General features: G+C 39.5%; 1 protein-coding gene across 1 annotated transcript in view; it reads right to left on the bottom strand.

Moving 5' to 3' along the window:
* The window catches only part of gbe1b (glucan (1,4-alpha-), branching enzyme 1b), a 66,169-nt gene extending 46,235 nt beyond the window's left edge, over positions 1-19,934 (bottom strand). The window contains exons 1-5 of the mRNA XM_029446528.1: positions 19,710-19,934; positions 9,854-10,023; positions 6,765-6,880; positions 4,502-4,627; positions 2,999-3,134 (exon numbers count right to left, since the gene is read on the bottom strand). Coding sequence (XP_029302388.1) covers positions 2,999-3,134; positions 4,502-4,627; positions 6,765-6,880; positions 9,854-10,023; positions 19,710-19,807 — 646 coding nt within the window. The 5' untranslated portion in view covers positions 19,808-19,934. The remainder of the gene's footprint in view (positions 1-2,998; positions 3,135-4,501; positions 4,628-6,764; positions 6,881-9,853; positions 10,024-19,709) is intronic.
* Positions 19,935-23,027: the final 3,093 nt, after the last annotated feature.

Below are 23,027 nucleotides of genomic sequence, written 5' to 3'. Positions count from 1 at the left end.
AAGAGCAGACCTCGGCCGAGAGCGTTTCCATAACTAAAAAATAATGCAAATACCCGCCCCTGTAATTCGGATCCACTCCAAAACTATAAAAGTTTCACCCTTCCACCAGGTTTCATGAAAATCGGGCTAGTTTTTCCGTAATTCTGCCGACAAACCAACAAACCAAAAAACGACCACTGGTGGTCCGTGAGCAACCCACCCCTAGTGGTCCGTGAGTATATTGGTAAAATGTCACATTTGAAATCAATATATTAAAAGTTTAAAGTGTTACTCAAACTGCTTAAAGATCACTAGTGTAGAGTGTAGCGTAGATGTAACGTAGGTTAGTTTTACGATCTTACGCCATAAATGATCCGCACGTTCAATTTGAGCGCGAGAAAATCCACAGTGGAAGTTTGTGTCGTACTAAATGCGGTGCATTTTGCGTATCTCTCAGTAGCAAACGATCTTGCTGTGGGTAAGTTGCGGCTCCGTTCGCGCTGACATAAACTCAGTAATAAATGTAGTCTACGTTGCATATCATGCGTAAAATCTATCAGCATTTACCGTTTAGATCGCATATGAACGAAATGCTTGTAGAATCCGTAGTTGTATTTGTATTGTTGACTTATGTGTGAACGAGCGATACAGAGAAGGTCACATGAAGCTCATTTGTAATGTATTGCTGGAGTGGTAAGCAGGCCTATTGTTTTTGGATATTTGGGGAGTTAGGTGTATCATATCGCAAAACATCAATTAAAAATGCTAATAATTCTTATGATGCGTGTTGTTGGTTGGACAGACAAGGATAAAACAAAAAGTCTCTACAGTTCCGTAAGCGTTTGGCCACTTTAATGTGCTACAGGTTAGAACTGGATACTATTTGACCAGTGTCGGTTGTAGTGTACATGTGAGCTCCAGGCATTTCCTTTTTGACACAAACTCTGGCTTCCTAAAGACAAGCAGCGGATACAGGGAAACACTAGCTATCAGAGCCAGGAGGTCATGTACAACATTTCAAAACGACCTACAAAAACTGCTTCTATGAATAAGAGAACAACAGGCTTTTAAACTGCCACTGAGCACTCCATAGGGAGGCCCTGCGGTTCCTCACTGTTGTGTAGCACAGTTATTTATTTATTTCACAGCTTCTTTTCAGGCTAAAGAGAGAAAAAAAACATTGGCTTCTGAAAGGGTGTGACAAAGCACTGGGGTGAGAGGAAGTTTCTCTCTTTTTATATTTATATATACGCTCGCTTTTTATATTTATATCTACACTCTCTCGACAGTCAGGAAAATGAAATGGCAGGCAAAGGCAGCCGTCACGAGAGACGATGGAGTTCAGTCTCCTGGAGAATGCTATTGTGCAGATTCCCTGAGCTGCTGCAGGTAGATTCTTTGGCAGAATTGACTCTAGCAGTTTCCTTTCCCACTAAACAGGATGACACAACCAAGGAAACAGCATTTATCTGATTGCTCCTGGTTTGCTGTGCCGCTCATATCTGTACCTTTTAAAAAATGGCAGTACAGCAGGCTGTATTTGAATGCAAAATAATGCCACATCTCCTAAGAGCAGAATAGCAAAGCAAGACAAAGATCTGTTCTCTACGGTTAAAATCACATTTGAATCTAGCTTTTTAATATATGTCAAGTAGGTGTTATGACGATGAATCACATCACAGTGAAATGAGTCACACGTGTAATGAGAACACGTAAATCTCTGCTCACAAGTCAAAGCACATTTATTGATTTTTCTTTAAAAAAGTATAACTAATCTTAATCCTAGCTGTAAGCAACAATATGGACAACTTCCTCCAGTCTGGAAATGTGGCACTGAAGCGAAAAATATGTATTTTTAGCATTTGATAAAAATTCATTGTTGAAAGGTTTAAAAAAAAAAAAAAAAAAAAAGTTTGGTCAAGCCGAGACAAGGTAAAACATTTTTATTAATGTTTTTCAAGCGCCACCATTGGGAAAAAGTTACTCTATGTTGCAGCCAAATTAAAAGTAATACAATATCTGTTGGACAAACAGGAAGACTGGCACTGTGGCATTGTTTAATTAATAATTAATGTTTAAAATGTTTGTGTGTGTCTATGCAAACTATTTCTCAAGCTGGGTCATTTTTGGCCTCTTCAATTCTTTTATAAAATAAAAATATTGTCTTAGACATGAAGAATAATGTTTACAGTAGCATTAAAGGCCACACATTGTGAATAGTTTACCAATCAAAAGGTGGCTCGTATAAAAATATTTAATAAATAAATTATCCGAATCTGAAAATAGCTGCAACAGCCGGTGACATTTTTAACCAGAGGTTCAACCAATCAATAAACCCAAAGTCAAGTCCAGACACCCAACATGTCTAAGGGTTATATGGAACTAATCCAGACCAACAAATCAGAAGTTACTACTACTAGTTACTAAGTTTTTACTGTTTGATATCAAACTAATTGTGAATAAGTCTGTATGATACAACGACGATAACTTCTCTCTGCTATTGGCTGTCTGAGTCCAGATCATGGAAATGGAAATAAGTCATCAGATTTGGAGCCATAACTGCTGTGTCCGTCCAACGGTCAGTGAGCTCTTCAGGTCATGCCAGTGAACAGGATGTTGACGTGCTGAGGTGTCTTTGTGAGATTGTGACAGGTCTGCCATTGAAAATACTACTACTGGAGAAACAGTTAAGTACCAGTGTTGACAGAGATGGCACAGGACAAAGGAGTTCTAAAAAAAAAAATGGACTAGTGTTTTTCCAAACGCATTGCTGGCTCTGATTTGATGTGTAGGGAGGTACTCACAAATGTCACCTTTATGCTTCACTTCCTCTCTGTTCTTGGCTTTAAAAGATACAAAATGTTCTCAAGTTGAGTCAACAAAAAGCTCTCGCTGACACTTAGATGAAGAGGATCACAGCAGGATGATTGCTGTGCACTTTTTACAGACTTGAATAGCCAACAAAATAAGAGGGGCGACAAAAGGGAAGAGAATAATCTTTTGCGGTTTCAATTCTTACCCAGGTCTTTTATATGAGGCAGCACGTTGTTCGTGAAGTTGGTGTATGTGGCAACCTTTCCCTCAGATGAAGCGATGCCCACGTGGGCCTCGTATATTCTCAGGCTCGTGGGCTTCTTTGGCCGAGGGTGAATTTGCTGGAGAGGGAACCAAAATTAGACAGAAAATCATGACTTTTTTTTCTAAAGATTGCTGAAAATACGGTACAAATGGTGAGTAATTATGGGCCATGAGGTCAAAGACACAGTGTGGGTTTTCTGGGTCTCTGCATCAATATCTTACCACTGAGGCTGATAATGGTTCTGCACAGGTTAAACATTAAAAGATCTATGAGTCACACTGTCTGTGTTACACAATGGGAAAGGGATTTGTTTCATACATAGAACAAATTTCCTGATGCTACCCACCAGGCCTTGTGAAAACACTATCTGAACATGATTGAGCCACTTGTAAATAAAGCGAATATACTTCCAGTAAGAGCGATAAAGAAACCAAGGTGGTCTTTAATAGCCTCTTATTTTTTTCGATTGTGCACACTTGTGCTGAGGGCGTGAAGTGGCATTGAGACACATTCAGACCCTCTTAGTGTCAGGCAGCCGCATTAAAGGAACGTTTCACCCGCAAAATGACCTTTTGTATATCAATTACTCACCACGAGTTACCTTGAAGAAAACGTTTTTCCTTGTAAGCATTCACGGTGAAAGAAGAATCCAGAAACGGAGAAAAGTCTTGATGAATCGAAGTAAACAGCAAATTTATATCAAAACATTTGTTTACAAACTCTCACACAACTTGTGCAGTATAATCCAAGTCTCATTTATCCGATCATATGTTCAATATTTCCCAAACACATTATTCTTTGGTAAATCCTTACTATTTAAAACACTTTTGCATAAACAGTCGGAAGAAAAACTGTTTGATTACTCGTTCACCATGGAGGCATGTGAGAAAAACAAAGTTTTCAAGAATTCAAGGTAACACGGGATGAGTGAATGATGTACAAAATGGTCCTTTTGGAGGTGAAGTATTCCTTTAAGAATTGCCACGACGACAGGTGTGGATATAAGAAGGACCAGAACACGAGCTTCTGAGCAAACACAGCGTACATTTTAGGGACATAACAGACGAGATTAGCTTGATAAAACATATATTTTAAATCAATTTAATATTTTTTAACCATCAAACCAGGAAAGTTGTGATGAGGTTTTAAAAGAAAATGAAGCCTCAATGTTTCCTAAAAAAACTGCACCCGATCAGTTTAATTGTTTTTCACCTTAATTGTACCCTCGCATCCAAAACCAACCATTTGTTGAATTTGATGCTTCAAAAAAGACACAAATCATTGCTGCAATTTTGGCAGCAAAGAAAATGCTTCCAGTAACAAAACATGAAGAAAAAGTGTTTTTATGAATGATTGCACTGTTTCTTCCAAAGCCAGTTTTCCTCCAGAGTTTTGTATTCTGTTAATGTATTAAAAGCATTAAATAATTAAATAATAACTCACAGTGTAGGGCTGAGGGGGATCCCAGTGAACCCAGTCGTAGATGATAGACTTCTCGTCCCTGTTCACATATTTTGCCCAGGGTGAGATGCGGTACAGCCGCTCTCCCTTCTTGGTGTGAACTACCACCTGGGAGAAACAGACAAATGAGTGTTACGTTATGGCAAGGGAACTTAAACAATGACAGAGACAGGGGACACTTTACATAAGCCGGAGGAAGGGGACAGACATGTTGTCTAATAAGCAGGGATAAAGTAAAAATGGAAAAACAGTGATGCAAACTCGAAAACATTATTACAAAAAAAAAGGAGAAGAATTTGCCAGAAATAACCTCCAGTGTAAGACGCCTGGCCACAAATCAACAGAGTCTTCACTGTCTCCTGACTCCTGCATGATTCTGTCCCTGGACGTATGCAATTTTAAAGTCAGCATTTATTTACATCTTCCAGTCATGAAATGCTTACATCATAAAACTCTGCTGTTACTTCCCATCCATTACACAGAAAATATGGAGCAGATTGCTCAACCAATAAACCAAACATTTGTCAAAGTGTCAACATAAAAAGCACCCCTCTTCCAAAGAGCTGCTGGTCGCTCTCCAATGCAAAACTCGCAGCTTTAAACCCATTATGCTCCCAGAGAGCACTGAAGACATAATATGGTGCAGAGGACAAAAGGCTACAGTATTGACCAGAATACTTGTGGTGAATCTGGATTCAATAGTAATTATCTATTGTTTTATTTGTTGTGTTGGTTTTAACACAGCTCATCTTGAGAGAGGCTTTGAGCCAGGGAGCGATTTAGAAATCTAAATCATTATCTTTTGCCTCTCATCTATTATGTCTGCAATTCAGAATTGGAAGGGGGTCAAATAAGTATAGTTTAGAAATCTAACTGAAAAGATACTTTGCCTCCATCAGTCAAATAAGAAAGGAGAAAGCCAGCATGAGAGTTGGAAAAACTTGCCAAGAAATCGATCCTGTAGTGTTACCCACAGTATGTGTTCCCCCTGTTTTGTCCCCTGCAGAAACGGGCATTAGAACACAACTAATTCTGGCCATACTGTTGTGAAGTAATGACCGTTCCAATTCCATACCCCCCTCTGGGTTTTTTTCATTATGGTCAGGCCACCCGGGGTTTAGCTGCCTGGCTCCCCTTATGACATGCTTCACAGTTTATAGGATTAGGAAAAGATAGTTGGATAAATGGACTGGCTCAAAGCCCGACAGAGCGGTGGTCCTTCAGACAAATTGGCCGGCATTATGAATATTAAAGAAAAATATGACTGCTGGGCAGGCTGAGGGTATGCATGAAGAAGAAAAACAGAAAAGCAATATGCGAGAAGTTAGGTGTGGATTTGAAGAAAAAGAATACGAGGTGGGCGTTTGATCGCTTAGATAACATCTTAGTTCTCTAAAGTCTTGCATACTCTCAACATAAAGAGCTCATTGTAAATACTCTACCACTGTACAAGAGAAAGGGACACTGCTTGTTTATGGAGATAAATTGGGCCCAGAACAAAGGGGATAGAAGGGCAAGCTGCTCTACATGAGAGTGATTGGAGCTAGGCTCGTGCTTCCACGAGGGAGTGCTGTGGAACTAATTCTAAAATGGAGCTCACAGCAAGACAGCCATTCATGGGCAGCAGGGGTGCACAAGGAAAGGCCAGGTGCCAGCTTTTCCATCTGCTTCTTATCGTCCTTAGACTGACCTCCGCTGACAATGGGAGCTGGGCAGCCTGTCCCGGGCGCAGGAGAGTGCCAGCGATGACCCGGTCCCAAGGAGAGTGGAGCCACGATGCCATCCACGCCACGTCTGGCATCTCATTTCAGGATTATTTCTCATGCACGCCGTTTGCTTGGAAGACAATGCATAATGGGAGGTGCGTCTTTTGCATTTTACCCTGATGAATTTTTTACTAGAGCTAAAAAACAATCATGTACACCCACAGCGGGGTTTGCACAGACAAATGTGACACACTGTCCTGAGGGATACCTGCCGCAGACAGGAGCTGAGACAGGAGCTGAAACGAGAGCATCAGCTGGCTTTCTCAGGCGCATCTACCCTCCACTGTGCAGATTGTGTACATACAGTAATCTCCCTTGTGCGCGCTGTAAGTATGACATGCCGGTGACGGCCCCACGCCAGGTTTCAGCTTGGTTCATAAGACACCACACATGACAGGGAATCTCCCTCACACATTACGTTGACAAAATGTCACCCGCTGAGGGAGTGAAAATAAGTATGAAGGTGTTCGGTTCTCTACCTTGAGTTTGGAGTTGTGGTCCACAGCTGGAGACTTGTCATGCTTGGGTGGTAGAATCAATTCCCACTTGCCAAATTCTTTCTTGGTGTAGGGGTGGGAGAATTTCTCCCAGCCATCTATTAGGAGGGGCAGAGCGAGGATTTAAAATTGCATTAAAAAATGTATTTGTTTACAACACAGAGGCAAACATCATACGGATTAGTTGTATACTGAAAGAAAGCTATACGATCATAGACGTGTATGACAGAGCAGTCCAAGTCAGTGCATGAATATCTCTCATGTCTTTGGTAGGAAGTGGTCACAGACAAGAAGGAAAGAAATACACAGTTAATGAGGCAGAAATAGGTTGTTTATTACCTTGCGACCCATGAGGTCCTGACCCGCAGGTTAAAAACTAATACTCCTTGTCTCTATTTTGTATTGCTAATGTGCAAATAAGCCTGGCTCAGTTTTAATGTACCATGCTGACCAAAACAATCCTCCCATCACTACTACAACTGTGCTGTATTGTTTGGTAGAAGACTGAGATCTTTGCAGTATATAAGGAATGTTTATAGGATTATTGCTTCTTATGGCACGTTTGAGCGGGCTTTGGGTTGTGTGCATGGTAAATAGTGCGTTTGGAGAGCAAATTTTGCATTGGACGAAATGCAATATCGGAACAGATTTAGCAATTTGTTAATCTCTTTAAACAGATATTTGCATATGAATCAGATAAACAATCTGGTCGTAGAAGTCGTCTCTCAACTTCAACTGCAGCCTGGCATCTCTAACTGGACTGTAACAATGACCAGAGCATGGAAGAGGAAGTCTTTGCCCCGATATCCGCTGGCTAACACTGGAACCCAGATATGTTGGCCGCTGCCCCCAGATCATCGTCAGTCATCGTCCGACCAATAGCGGAGGAGTTCAGAGTTTGGTACTTGAAGCTTTAATTATTTTTGATAACAAATTAACCAATTTACATTTGTATTCTTCCTTATTAAAGTGTGTTGTGCTAATAATTACTTTAACTGCTCTATTAGCTCCATTTCAATATCCACAATAACACTCGGTCTTTACAAAACGTCTCGCTCTTGTTTTTGTTGTTGTTTTTATACACTGCACTGCTCTCCTGTATCCTGTGACTTTTGCAACAGTGAGTAAAGCACCGGGCTCAGTCATCTAAAAGAAAAACTGATAAAATACCACTTCACTGCTCATTGAATTATATCTCTGAGGGAACAACAGAGAGGCCGATACCACATTACCAATCGTCATTGACTGACAGGAATACATCAGGACACAAAACATTTATTATAAAAGCAGACACCTTGGCATGTCAATTTAGGATGTCGTTTTACTCAGTAATCCATATCTGTTTGCTATTCATGAGCAAAAACAACAGCAGGAGAGAAAATGAATCACAGGAGATGCTCCAGAAGTGACCGGGCACAACACCAGGACTTTTCACAGGCAGGGCAAGTCACATTCTTCCACTATTTATTTATCTCCCTTTGCTTAAACTCCTCAACAAATAAAACAGTGCATTATGCATCCAACCTGCACCATATTCATGAATAGGGCTGCTGGACTGTTTCCACATTTACTATGAAATTGAAATCAAATAATATGACTGAGCCGTGTCAAAATGTAATCTCTCGCAGAATTGAATGTTGGAATTGAGCTGCTGCCCAAGGTCCTGGGAAGATAATTAAAAAGGGAAAAGGAACTTGGAGAAATACAGAAAGAGGGAATGGCAGCAACAGAACTAACTAGCACAAAAAATGTGTAGGGACAATAAACAAATTGACAAATCTCCGCTTCTGCACACAGTATCAATCTGAAGGTATTACTATTAGCATTTGCTTTCCTTTATCATTACCTGCAGGGCGCCAGTTCAGAATGGCTGTGGCACAGAGGTAAGTGTTTGTGCTGTGCTGTGGCATGGCAAATGGAATCTGAGTTATGTGCACAGGGTTGAATTATTTCTCCATCCTTCTTGCGATTCCTTTTTTTCTATTATACTTCTTTTTTTTTTTTTTTGTTATTGTTGTTTGTCCGTTGAGAGCAATATATATTGCTAGTGGCATGTGTAATAGATGCATTAATATATTTGATAAAGAAAATAAATGACACAGAGAGCTTGTATTACCTCGTACAGTATATCTATTTGATAGATGGGAGCAAGTCTCATTTAATCTTGTTAATGACGACAAAAATAAATGATCTTGCTGCATTTTCACAGCCGACATTAACTGAAAATAACACTCAAAAGACTATTAACCTGAAATTACTTTCAAAGTCGGGACCACAGGGAATAGAGATTTCAGTGCAAACACAGAGGTTGCACTCTCTCAACAACTTTGCAGGCAATGATGAAATAACCAGCTACTAAAATATTAACAAACACTCCCACATTCAAAAAGAACTCCCTTCAGCATGCAAGTTTATCCTGTGTAATCAATATTTTCCACACTTCCTACTCCCAGGTTGGTTGATCAAAAGGGCTGATAACATTTCAGCGCAGTTCTCTCCGCCTTTTCTTAATTTGTGACCCCTTTGTGTTCAAAAGTGCAGAAATGTCATATCTCTTATTTAATGCACTGTGAAGATATGCAACTTTCCTGTTAGCACTGAAATCTCTTTGTCCTTTTCTGTCCCAACAGTTTATGTAGCTCCATATTAAAGTGTCAATTCCTTTTTAGTAATCAGATGTATCATTGCAATTTGATTGCTATTATACAACTGCAATGAAGCATCATTTCATCAATCAGCTTGCTGCATGCTTCTTTTAAACACACGGAGGACGCCTGCCCTGCCAAAAACAAATGAAGATTTCCCAATGATAAATACTCACCATTTTATGAATATGAACTGATATTAAAAAACAATAACGCAGGAGGTTAAAGCACCAAGTTTTATCTTTAATTTCAGTCTGTTATCATCCATATTGGGTTAATTTAATAGGAATTGTGACTCCTTTAAACACAGAAAATGCATAAGCATTTAATAAATGAGCAGCTGAGTGGAAGCTTTAGGGCTACAACCTGGACACCACACTACTAACATTCTGTTCAAGAGCTGACAGTTCTCTTAAAGCTACTTACTGAAGTCACCGCAGAGGAAGAGGGCCTCTGCAGCCGGAGCCCACTCCCTAAAAAACAGGCTGTTGTCAGGCTGTCGCTGCACACCGAAGGTCTTGTAGCTGCGCGTGAACTGGTCAAAGCCTCCTTCTGCCTCCTCCAGCTTGGAAAGATGCTTCTGTAGCAGCTCATACCTTCAAACCACATGACACGCACACGCACACACACACACACACACACACACACACACACACGCACACACACACACTGGTGAAGACACAATCTGTACAGTAATGCTGAATTGATTTCAGTTATTTGCTTTTTGACGACCGCTACGAAAAACATCAAGTGCATTAAGGTCTGGATGTTACACGTGGGTGGAGAGTGAAATAATAGTAACTGAGACAAACTGTGCAAGAGTTTCTGCAGCTTTCTCTCTGTATGAATGTCATGTAAATATGAGTATTTAAAGTGAAATCATCATGTTGTGCAATACTTTCCATATAAAAACATGCAACAACAAACACGTCTTCATTTCTAAACTGCTACAGCACTCCACAGAATAAATTATAAGGATATTTATTTTTATTTTAGTAGTAGTCACCATTTTAAAAAACACACTATGTTCAGTAGCCTAGACAAGTAGACATCAATTTAAAATGGTCTGGGGAGAAAGATGTTCATCAGTAATAACCAGTAATGCTACCATAAGTGGAAGAAGCAGCCCCTCTATTGTGTCAGTGTTATCACTAATCAGCAACAACTATTCAGAACGATACAGTTAGTGGTGAAAGCAATTTTCTAAATCATTGGTCACACTCGCATGTCATTCCAACACAATCAACAATCTATTTCACCGAGTGATTCATTGTTTCCACTCATTTCTGTATAATTATTATTATAATTATTATTATAATAATAATAAATGATGTCCTAAATTTAAAGGGTTGTCCATTTTCTTTAAAATAGTTTGGACATTTTACATTAGAGGCAGGAACTACTACTAATATTATTTTAAGTGTTTTCTGTGAATAATTAATGGAAACAGGCAACTCAATAGATTAAGCTCAAATACAAAACTTAATTAAGCACCAATTTTTCACAAGTTTCCAATACATTAAGTAATTTACTTGTCATTGTATTAACAGTCACTGTAAATGTGGATTTGATTAAATAAGTAAACACCCACCAAAAGAAAGATTTGAGACTGTCTAATAAATATTTGTGTACTACGCACGCGTTTGAAAAGGTTTCTTAGTTTGCACATCTTAACAACTTTGCTAAAACTCTGCAGCACATTCAGTGCAGCAGCGCTGCATCGTGATGTTTCCATGCTAACGTTATCTCTTTGAGGTGCTACCTCGGGATGCAGACATGCCTCATTCCCTCAAGAATGTGTGACTACAGGCATATCCTGAGAGATAAACCACTGTCTGTTACCTTCAACTGGGAAGGATAGACTAACTACTTTGCAATTTATCTCACTTAAGTTCCTGCAGCCAGCTGGTGTCCATATCAGATTCCCCCCGGTACAGAAAGCCTCTTTCTGCCAGCTGAGTTAAGTGCACTCTCTCCCCTATAGCCCTGAAGCCAAGCTCAGACTGGCCTGTGAATGCCCTGGGGCTAGTGATGATGGGCTGAAGTAACAGCGCGATTTCTCAGCAGCTGCTCCGTGTGTTGAGCATAGTAGATACAGACAGAACTTGCCAAATGTAAACCTTTAAAGTCCAACCAATGATGCCACATGCCTCCTTTGCCACTTTGTCACCATTTCAAGAATATGCTGAAAGGAAGGACAAAGGGAGGATTCATATAAGGGCAGAGCTCCACTGCCACAATATTAATAGGCATGAAAGTCATGCCTATGATTATAACAAGTGAGTTCCAGAAGGTTGGACCAGTGGGAGTCGTAAGCCAAAATCCTGTATGGCTGCAGCGTTCACCGGCACACATCTCTTGCATCTCTTTCCACACAAGACGAGATGAAAACACACATCACAAATTAATTGTGCCGCTGAAGAAATCCCGTCATCACGATGTTAATGTCAGAAGACAGATTATCAGTAGGAAACTGCACTTTAAATGTAGCCATCACTTTTGTTTCATTGGTGCCTTGAGTTCAGGTTAATGTTCAATTTGTTCAATGAAAGAACGTTAGAAAATAATTTCCTTTCATTTCTTTTTTTTTTTATTAAACAAGCAATTTGTTGTATTTTAGCAGTTTAGTGAGCGCAGCAACAGTACACTTTAGTGATCACTTTCGCAATAGTCAACAACGTTATCGCATATTTTCCTCATATTGTGCAGCCTTATATAGAAACTATTATAAACAGCACTGAAACTATAGGCAAAATATAAACTTTCATTCATTTTCCTATTATTTATAAATCAAACAGAAAGTGTCTGCGAGCACCCTCGCTGTCCTCTGTGCCTTTATCTACACATTGTTTTCCTCATCCTCTCCTCCATGCTGGTGCTGGTGACACGTCTCTGTACCTTTCCCTGTTTTTCTACAGTTTACAACAATATCTAATATAGGACTGCACGTGGTATCCATAGGCAACACTTAGCCATTACACACGACACACACAAGCTGCAAAGAGCAGAGTCTCAGAGTGTGACCATTTCATCACATATGGCGAGCCTTTTTTCCAAAGCGCTGGCCCTGAATTCTTAATGGGGGGAGAGTGAAAGTTACAATAGAAAAGCAGAATTGGAGCTCAATAGGTAACTGTTGTCTTCCTGTCGTCCGTTAAACCCTAAACAGTCTATGGTTAAAGCCCATCACATTTCTGAGAAGGTTATGAAGTACTTTAAAACCTATTGGTGCAATTTTGCCAGCTCATTCAAACCTATTAAAGCTAAAATTACAGCCAACCGATACACAAGCCAGACAAACGACAACAAAAAAGATTGAAACACAAAAGCATTTTTGATTGTCACGCTTCATACACAATCTTAAGTGGCCAAAAATGTAATAATACAGCAGGGAAATAATTTACCTCAACTTTGATAGTAATGTGCAAATATTTTTGCTACGATTTGAATCAAAAATTTGGAGGAATTTTATAACATTATGCAATCTTTACAATCATTCTTCTGGCATAAGTACTTGTACGGTGTGTATCGCTGTCAGTCCATGTGCCTTTTTTAATAAATGTGTCAGCAATGTCAAAAATATGACAAAGAGATTATAAAATTATAGGAATATTCTTAAGTGTTAATTTTGTCAAATATGAGAACCTTGAATCTTGATGTGAGAATCAACGGTTCCTGACATGATACTGCTCTTCAATTGCCCTCAAATGTATTTCCTAATTGCAACACATGAAAGCCTCATCTCAGTGTCACACCGGGCCGGCACAGCGGCCGTGTTCCTAAAGAGCTGCTGTGTGGAGAATGTTGGACGCTTGTTGAATTTGATATTAATCAAAGTTTAAAGTGATAAACTGTATGACATACTTGTACTATTACTATTAATAGTAAAGCCAATTTTGAAGCCAATTTGGAATAGTGGCCAAACTGTGGAATTACAACTTCCGGGTCTGTCACTTGATGGCACTGGGTCCAAAAAAAGCGTTTCCCCCCCCCCCCCCCCCTTTACACTGGGCAAGGTCTTTAAATCAGCAGATCCTTTGTTGCACTCAGAAGTCACATTTTTTGGGCTTCATGCACCACTGAGCAACTTTTATTGGAATGAACAGGGCCCCGCCTCCAACACTTTGTCCAGCTTTCCTAATACGTCCATGATTTACACACCCGGCAGACAATGAAGGAACATCATCTCTCATTTAGAGTCGTGTTTCTGTCCAACAGGCTAATGTCAGTCCAACATTCAGTCCCCTTTTCGCTCTACGTCAACTCCTTAAGGAAATATGTGGCTCTTCATCTGCTAAATGCTCCACTATGTTCACTAGCTTGTCCCCAACAGTGTGTCTATTGTTTGGAGCAGGGTAGGAAGCCTACATTGGGTTTATCAGAGATATTTTGCTGAAAATAACTGCCTGCCGTGGCTTTAAAACGACACTGATGAAAATCAGTGAGACTGATCCAAAAGGGAGTAAGGTTAAGGGCTGTAAAACCAAAACAATGAGCCAAAACACTCCTTAGATCTAAGAGCCACATCACAATGAGGTGCTTTACACATAGACATGTGACCAAACAGATTTATGAAACACACAATCTTAAAAAGATCAGATACATGCCTGAATTGTATGAAAGATGAGAGACTGTCCACTGTTCCACTTCTCAATAGAACAAAGCAAATATTTCCGTGTTTCTAAAAACACTCCTGCTCATCGTCAGGTAATGCCCGACGAGAGACTGCTAATCTCTGTAGCCACAAATTACAATAGAGTCCCAACCTGTCCCTCTATTCAGTGGTAATAGAGCAGAAGGAGATTACCGACACGAGTCACAGATTACAGTCCTGACTTTCTTATCTCTTGGTTTGGGTAACTGTTCGTTATCAATACAGATACGGCAAAAAATATCATATGGCACAACTAAGCTATTAAACTTACAGATGTTACTGCACACAGCTCAATTGCAAGTGACAGACATCAACCTCCCGTCAGAATAATTCTATTTAGTGTCGGATACATTTCTGCTACTGCTCAAACTATCAAGTTAACCAAAAATGAGATGAAGTGCCTGAAAGTGGGACTTGTGGAGAACGCTCTCCAACAACAGTAGAGCTAGGGTCATAGGACACATGAGAAAGCTATTTAGTTAGCCAAAGCTCTCCTGAAAATCAAAGCTCAGGTTCAGGAGGTGCTGGAGAAGGTGGGTAAGTAAAGATCTCATTGATGAGAAAGCTGAGTCTCAGAGGGTGCTCAAGATAGCAATCCAGTTGGGGGAAACTCTCTAGAATAAGATAAATGAGCCTCAGAAACAGCTGGAGAGACCCGAGTTCAGCTGTGAAGCATGGTGAGGAGAAGCAGAAGATCAGACAAACAAACCCTGAAGGAGACAGAACTGGAGTGGGAAAAGAAGCAAAGCAGCATGACGTCCAGGCAGGATGATCTAGAGACAAAAAAGGTCCACGAAGAAAAGCTTTCTCCCTGCCTGACCCCAGCAGTGGAAAACCAGGATAACTATTTCACCCCAACATTCTGTGGCAGGATGATCTCTCTTTCTTCCAGTCTCGTGTACATTACATGAACTGTTTCTTGGGGAGTTTCTCCTTCAGGTGATTCTTAGAAAACATGGCCTTAATGTGAAACTGGCTAAACAAAAACTATTGACTTGATTAGATGTTCAACATACCTGCAGACTTGTCTTAAAATCAAATAAGTCCTCATTGTTTCATTGCTATAGAAATAGTAAGTTTAGTACTTTGGATATATTAGGAGCAAACAAACAAAAGGTGGTGTTGCATTACAGAATATAAGCGAGTCACAGTCGACCTGTAATATTACTTTCTGTGTTACATGTTTTGGTAAATACAATACATCTTATAGCACCAGGAGTTAAAACTCCGACTCAAATCTTTCATCCAGAGGTCAACACAAGTTCACAGAATATACTATGGTCAGATTTAGCAAATCCATTTGGATGCCACTCTAACTTCAGCCAAAAAGGAAGTTGTTGCTTCCTTTTCTACACAATGCATCTAATCTTCATCATATGTGAAAGGAATCTTTGGGCTGGTTTTATTCTGAACTGTTAACAGATGTTTTGTTTTAATCACTTGGATTCTCCATACCATTTGGTTGTGGGTTGCAAACAACTTGGTCCTACAGAACTTTCACTGCACTGTCAACACTGCAAAGCAGATAAGAAAACAAATTCAAAAGTTTTTCGTTTGGTTATACTTAGCTCCACTCTCTCTTCCTGGAATTGATACTTCTGCTCCCAAAAAACAAAGCTGGCAACATGCAAAACTCGAGGTTTTAAAATCGTAGTCCACAAACGAATGTGTGACATCACGATGACTACATCCACTGCTTTTATACAGTCTATGGTTAATTACAGTCAGTCATACAAATACTTTTGAAAACAACAGTATTAGATGAGTTAAGGCCATATGAGTTAAACCAACAATAGAAAATAGATGTTCTACACCTGCATTGGGCTATTATTTTATCATATATACTGTAAGTCAGTTCAAAATGTGTCGTCATGATTATAATCCACTTTCTTTTTTTTAATTCTCCCCACTGAGCAGCTGAACTTTGTAAGTTGCTCATATGCTCAGTGTTAGACAATAGGGCATCTAAATTTAGAGTGAGTGTTCAGGTCTGTTGCTTTGTGTATGACTGATTGTGACAGCTGAAACACAGAGGTGCCAGTACAGTCTACAACAGCAGGGAAAAGGTTTCTCTCTTTTTTTAGATCTCAGCTCACCAAAATGGCTTCCGTACGGCCCAGCAGCAAGGTGACTTTCAAATAATGTCATAAACGTCCTTCTTTGACTAAGTGCATTAATGATGCTAAAGAGGGAACTAAACATTGAGGTTAAATTGATGAAAGCTAAACTTCCCTGCGAACTTCAAACCTTTGTTGACCCTCAAGCGAGGTGCTCCCTTTAAAGAAGGTACATAAAACATGCACTTATTAAAACTGGTAGTTTCAGAAATGTGATCCAGTCATTTTAATAATAATAATATTAAAGATCTGTCAGTTGCCTTTTTCCCCACTTCTCTTTAATTCCTGTACTTTAGCTTGTTACTTTTCAGTCAGAGCACATGCATCGGTAATCACCATTTCAAAGTCAATAATGAGTTTTGCTTTAAAGATATTGCATCACCATCACAAGTGTAAGACTCAGAGTTATTGCTGTATTTTCACTTTGAAAAAGAGTTGTGATGACATACTCAAATCTTTGCAAAAAAAATAAAAACTCTTTGCGGTAATAAGCAGTAGTCCCAATGGTCCCCATTTTCATTTGGTCCAATTTAGGAGATACGTGGTGCCACAAGCTGCAAAATCCTAGCAGCACTTCCTGCAGATTTGCGCAACAGGAAGGGTAAATAATGAAGCATGTCAACAGAGCACTGCTCACTGGGGCTGTAACCTGCGTGCAGCATCAACGGTTGTTCTCAAATTCAATCTGAAACTAGCATCCTGATGAAATAAAATAAGGTCTGCATACAACCACGCAATAACTCATTAGAGTGCAGGCCTGCAAAATCTGCAGGAATAATTTTAACTGTCCGTCCATACTGGCTGTATCAGGTGTGAACCAAAGTTCAACAAACCCGAGATGTGGGCAGCCTTGAGCCATGACATGGCGGTGAAATCTAAAGAATCTGTCTTTGTGATCATAGGTCTCTTTCTGATAAGCCAGCTGAATTATCACTGTGCAGCTCGGCGAGGGGACTCAGCGTGGCACCTGAGCCTGAGAAAACTCATGATTTCTATACCCGTGTCCATGGTGTGGTGTTTGTGCGTTGGGCCTTAGGACACCAGGGGATTATCAAGAATTAACCTTCACACAGCAGTGCTCCTAAATATAAAATAATTTATGTGCAACTTTTATCAGCGTGACAGGTGTTTGAGACACGTCTAGGGCTCTGTGAAGCCAGCGATCCCAAGCTGTGTCCGAGATGGAACTGACGCTAATCTCTCGGCAAGACTAGAGCCTTGCTCACATGCTTCAAATACAAAGCAGGTGGTCCCTTACCTGCGACATTACAGACACGATCTGATATGGTAATGAAAATGGATTGAACTATATGGCCCCTAAGCAGAATCTTAAAGCCTAGTTGTGGGAGATACCATACAGTGATCAGATATTGTAGTAATGTGGGCTGTAGATCATTATCACGGTCTGCTTGTAAGTAAAAGACATTTCGCTCATTTTTTTAATAAGGAAATCCAGAAGGTAAGGCTAATTTGACAGGAGGAGAGGAATTGAGCTGAATAACGACACAGTCACTGTGTGAGCCATGTGGCCTTCAATCCAGAAATGAGCATACAGGATCCTCTCAACGATGCATGCATTATTATTCTTATTAATGGAAACAAAACACAGAAATCTCCATGTTGGAGAAGCTTTCAGAAAAAAATTATTTGAATGATTAATAGATAGTTAATAATAATAATTAATCTGCTGACTAACTAATCGATTAGTCCACTAATCGTTGCAGCTCTACGTTACTCAATCTTATAAAATAAAAAGCACACCTTTAGTCTGTGTATCAGGTTAAAACCAGAACCAAAAACATAAAAGGGAATAAAAAAATAAAAAAAGACTGCACAGCCTATTGACTTACAGAGAGCGTTTATTTACTTTTGGAGATTAGTGTAGACACAAGGTCAATGCATTTAAGGACACACAGCGGGTCTTTTCAGGTCTATGCAAGGTGCTGCACTAATTCCAGCACATTTTTTGATTAAAATATGTTTCAGTGTTCACAATAAGCAGCACTTTATAATTCCCTGTAAATATTTACTGTATTATTTTGGTGTTAAAAGTAAAGAAATAAACAGATCAGCAAAACCGATGTTTACATGAAATTCACGTTTAATCAATTAAACTTGATCCCATGCAAAGGTTTGTTTAGGCTCTCGTAAGTGTGTACATTTAAACGAGTAAGTGATGTGAGCCGACATCTCTCTCTAATGCTCAGATATTTCTCTCAAAATCATGGTCTCAAAATCATGTTACAAGGGGAACATTTAAAAATATAAAAAAGACAAATGCGTATATAAAGTCTATACATTTATATATAACATAAGGTACTTTACAGTGTGACAAATGTTTTGATCACAATGGTTATCACCTGAAGTAGGATTCAGGTTCATTCTAACCCTAATAATAAGAGGGCTGTTACATTATTTATCAGAACTTCCTGCTTTGGTTTGTGCATTACTGGCATAACGATTTAACTTTATTAAGAAGATGCATCATGGAAACATTTCTAGTCTGGTCAGAAAGTCTTGGAGTCTACTTCTGTGTGCAGTTTGATACCATCAACCATCACACTTTGGCAACCGCACAAAAAGTGTGATGGGAATTTGTGCTAGCCATAATCCCAGATTAATAAAAGCACAAACCCACACATGCACACTGCACAATCACTAGTAGCACACACAAAACAGACAAAGTCAGCTACTTAAGACTTCCACTCTAAAAAATAATTTGTATGGAGGCAAAAACTAGGCTGAAGGGGAAAATCATGCAGCATATGAGTGCAGCATAAAGTCAATTAATGTATGAGAGGTTATTTGTGCTGCAGAGCCTTTCACACAGCAAAAAAACAAACCACTTTCCGAGTTGGAAGAGTCCAACTCTGGACCTTAATCCAATTTAAAAGACACACATATTAGAATAACTGATGCCTCGATAACCACCAGATACAATGGAAATGAAAACTCATTATTATGAAGACCAAGGCCCGCAGAAAGCAAAGGATGTTGTGATGCTGGACCACAGCAGTGCACCGACTCTAGCATCCCAAAATACAACAGGCGAGGATCAGACAGCGTTTCAGCCCAAAGCACCACCTCACGACGCACAGTGGACGTCATCTGACTGCGAAACACATGGCCTACTCTTGAACTGTCAAACATAGAAAGTTGAGACACGACTTTCCTTCTTCAGCAACTTGTAACATAAAATGGTAGCGGTTCATTAATTTTGCATAAACTGAACGTCCTCTGAACGCTTGTTATTCAGTAGGCAGGCAATGAGGGGAAGCTATGCATGAGAGGGGAAACGCAGCTTTACATGCGACCTCTCCGCATACAATGTCAAACCTGAATACAGAGGGCGACTGTCTGATGTGTTGCAAAACATCGCTTTTAATCTGTTAGTTGTGTATTTTTATTTCAAGACACGAATGCCACCGTAAACCTTGCTACTGCTCGCTTCACCGGGGCATGATTTTGGCGACAAAAGGTGCACAAAAGGGCCGTTTAAGTCGTGTTTTACCTCCTCTCGTAGTCCTTCTCGTACGCTTTGAGATAGGGATCCATTTGGACTAGGTTGCTGAACTCAGGAATTGCAACATTATCCTCTAGGTCTGCCATGGTTTCTCCAGACGAAAGCAATCGAGCACCGACTGCTGCTGGCCCGGACGCTATGTGCCATGAACAGAGGACAGTAGCATCTGGGCGACTTTTTATTATCTGGAGACAACAACAAATCAGGCTGCTCTCTGCCTAGCCCCTCCTATCACAACCTGCGGTGTTTCCAGCGGGTCAGAGATAACAGAGCCGAGCCATGCCGTGCTGTGGTACAGTGTTACTTTAAGATGACAACAGAGGAAGTATCTGGCGCGTCAGAGGAAGATGAGGAAGATTTGGATGCAAAACTCTGTTGGCAGGATTTTTGTCTCGGGCTAGGGACACATGATCACATTTCACCGAGCCTAGCTTCCATAAAACTGGCTTCCTGTTGCTTTTAAAATTGATTTCAAGATATAATGGATTACTTACAAAGCCCAGAGTCCTCGCCTCAAGTTATTTATCATATCTTGTATTACCCTATGATCCAAATGAGATCCTCGGATGCGTCCTTCCTTATCTCATCTTTTAAATCACTTTTAAAACCCGACTTGTTATTGTTTGTCTCTCATTTTGGGCACATTTTGATTGATACTTACAACATTGTCGTTGCATTTTGTAGGACTATTCATTGTGATAAAAAATGATTCCTAAGGATTTTGGTGATCCTGTGACCTTAATTTGAGCAACACTGTCAGTCTAACACAAAGGATGTATCAACAAGCAGTGGTGGAGGAAATACTCAAAACCTTTTCTGGAGTAAAATTAGTAATAGATTGTAGAAATACTGTTGGAAGTAAAAGCTCAGAATTCAAAATCTTACTTAGGTAAAAGTACAAAAGTATTAGCATCAGAATTTACAAAAGTGAAAGTTATGAAGTAGAAAGGCCCATTTCAGAATAGTGTAAATGATATCATTGGATTTTGATTATGGGTGTATGAATATATTACTTTAATATTGCACCTAATGGGCTCATTTTAATTACTTTATATGTTGTGTAACTTCTGAATTTGCCACAGGGATCACTAAAGTCTCATCTAAACTTAACCTATGATAATACATAATAATGTATTTGTTGATTATACTTAGTATTATTAATCTGAATTGGCAAAGTAATTAAGATCTGAAGTTTTCAAAAGAAAAAGAAATCTAGTGGAGTAAAAAATGAAAACACTCAAGTAAAGTACAAGTACCTCAAAATTGTGCTTATGTACAGTACTTGAGTAATGTAGGCTACTTAGTTACTTTCCACCACTGTCAACAACCGCTGGTCACTTTTCCAAACATTAATGTACAGACATTCATAGTCCCTAAAGGATGTTTCCTAATCATGTTGGTGACTGCATGATCTTTTGTGTAGAAGCAGGTGGAGTCCAAAGTCAGCTCAAATTCCTCTCGACCAACACCATGGCCTAATACACACTACAGTATCTCGAGAATTACTGGCTAAAATTCTGTGAAAATACTTGCGGTCTCTAGTTGATAAATGCTGATGATGTTAAATTGACTGCAACTTCACTCTCCTAAGGGATGATCCCTTTTGATTTCGAATGACCTCTTAGCTTCTCATTTTGTGCTTCCCTCAGGACATTTTCAGCCCATCTGTAAAGGCTCTAAAAATATTAATTTCAATTAATCAAAATAAATTAATGCTTTAATGCTTTTTCAATGTCAGTTCAAAATGAAACACATGGCTTTCTGCAAAACTAGCCTCACAGTAAAATGTTATCACCTTTTATAGGATACTTCAACATAAATAAATGAATGGAAACACTTCTTGTATATGCTTCATGCTCAATGGAGAAACTTAAACTTCATCAGAACAAACTGCATAAATTGATGTTGCTTGTTATTCAGTGAAAAGTGCTTTGGTAATACATGAACTGAGACAGACGTCATGAAGCAAGATCCCATTGATTTTGGCAAAGTTGAATACGGACAATGTTTGTTTAATGTCAAGGTCTGCTGTCTGTTACAGAACTGGTTGAAGCTGCCTCTAGCACTCAAGCAAACTCCCAGCACACAACAGATATGATCTGTGTGTGTGTGTGTGTGTGCGTGTGCGTGTGCGTGTGCGTGTGCGTGCGAGCGTGCGTGTGTGTTTGTGGGTGCGGCGGAGGACTTCTTTCCTTTTAATATGCCCATCTGTCTAAAATGCAATGCTTTGATCTTATTGTCTGTGGCCTCAATATGTTTTGCCACAAACGACTTCACTGAAGTGGCAGAAAGAACTAATTATTTTCTTTTTTTTAAAGTTTTTATTGGTGACAAACAAAAGCAAACAATAAACACGCTTCCTGGTTTACAAGTCACTATGGCATAACTAACTTAATGGACTCCAGAAGGATAACCTTGCTATAATCTAGATTAAATCCCTCCTGGAAAAGGTTGATAAATATGTACACTGACTGAAGAAATAGTGCGGCTCTTGAAAGTGTTGTCCTTGTCAAAAAATAAAACTGTCCCAACTCAAGGTCACAAAGAGAGTGTCATTCTAAAGAGCCATCTGTTTGTAATAGATGAAACAAGTGTGTTACCAGAAGGTTATGCCAATAAATGTTGTCTGTGTAATTCACAGCTAAATGACTAAAGGGGTATGTGGAATAACACAGCACCCAATGACAACTGCAGACAAAATATTTTATCTGAAGGATGTTAAGTTGATGAGCTGAAGGAAGTGGTTGATTGTTATTATCTGAAAACAATATGGCAAAATGAGCATCAACTACAATTTATATTACCTAGGCAATCTGTTTGATTCCGTTGGACCATTTTCTCTGCTGTAATGGACAACATAGAGATATTTCACATGTAAAATTGCAATATAAGAAATATTTGTTTTTCTACCAGAGGTCACAGACAGAACCATTATTTCTCCCGGCCTGTCTTTGATCGCAGTACCGTTCATATATCCTTGCTTCACCTGCCTTTAGCAGCAACAAGAAACAAACACATAAATCACCTGTTGTAGATTATCAATCTGTCCCTAAAAATTAAGATCACTCTGCAAGGACTCCGGGCTAAAATACATCCCCCACCAAAAATCCACACAAGGCAATTTGGCTTTATATTTTATAAAATTGATTATGTTGCACAAAGTCAATATAGGGCTAAATAACACTTCAGTGATGATACAGATCCTAAGTGACTGCATAGTCTAATCCACTATAGACTGACAGCAGCTTTAGTGAAGTAACCCACACCAATCTCGCTGTCATTTACAACCAATCCATGGAGTACACA

The sequence above is a fragment of the Cottoperca gobio genome, chromosome 13, assembly GCF_900634415.1.
Source record: "Cottoperca gobio chromosome 13, fCotGob3.1, whole genome shotgun sequence".
NCBI classification, from domain to species: Eukaryota; Metazoa; Chordata; class Actinopteri; order Perciformes; family Bovichtidae; genus Cottoperca; species Cottoperca gobio.
Note: the sequence above shows the minus strand (reverse complement) of the source record. Positions and strands in the feature narration are given on the sequence as shown.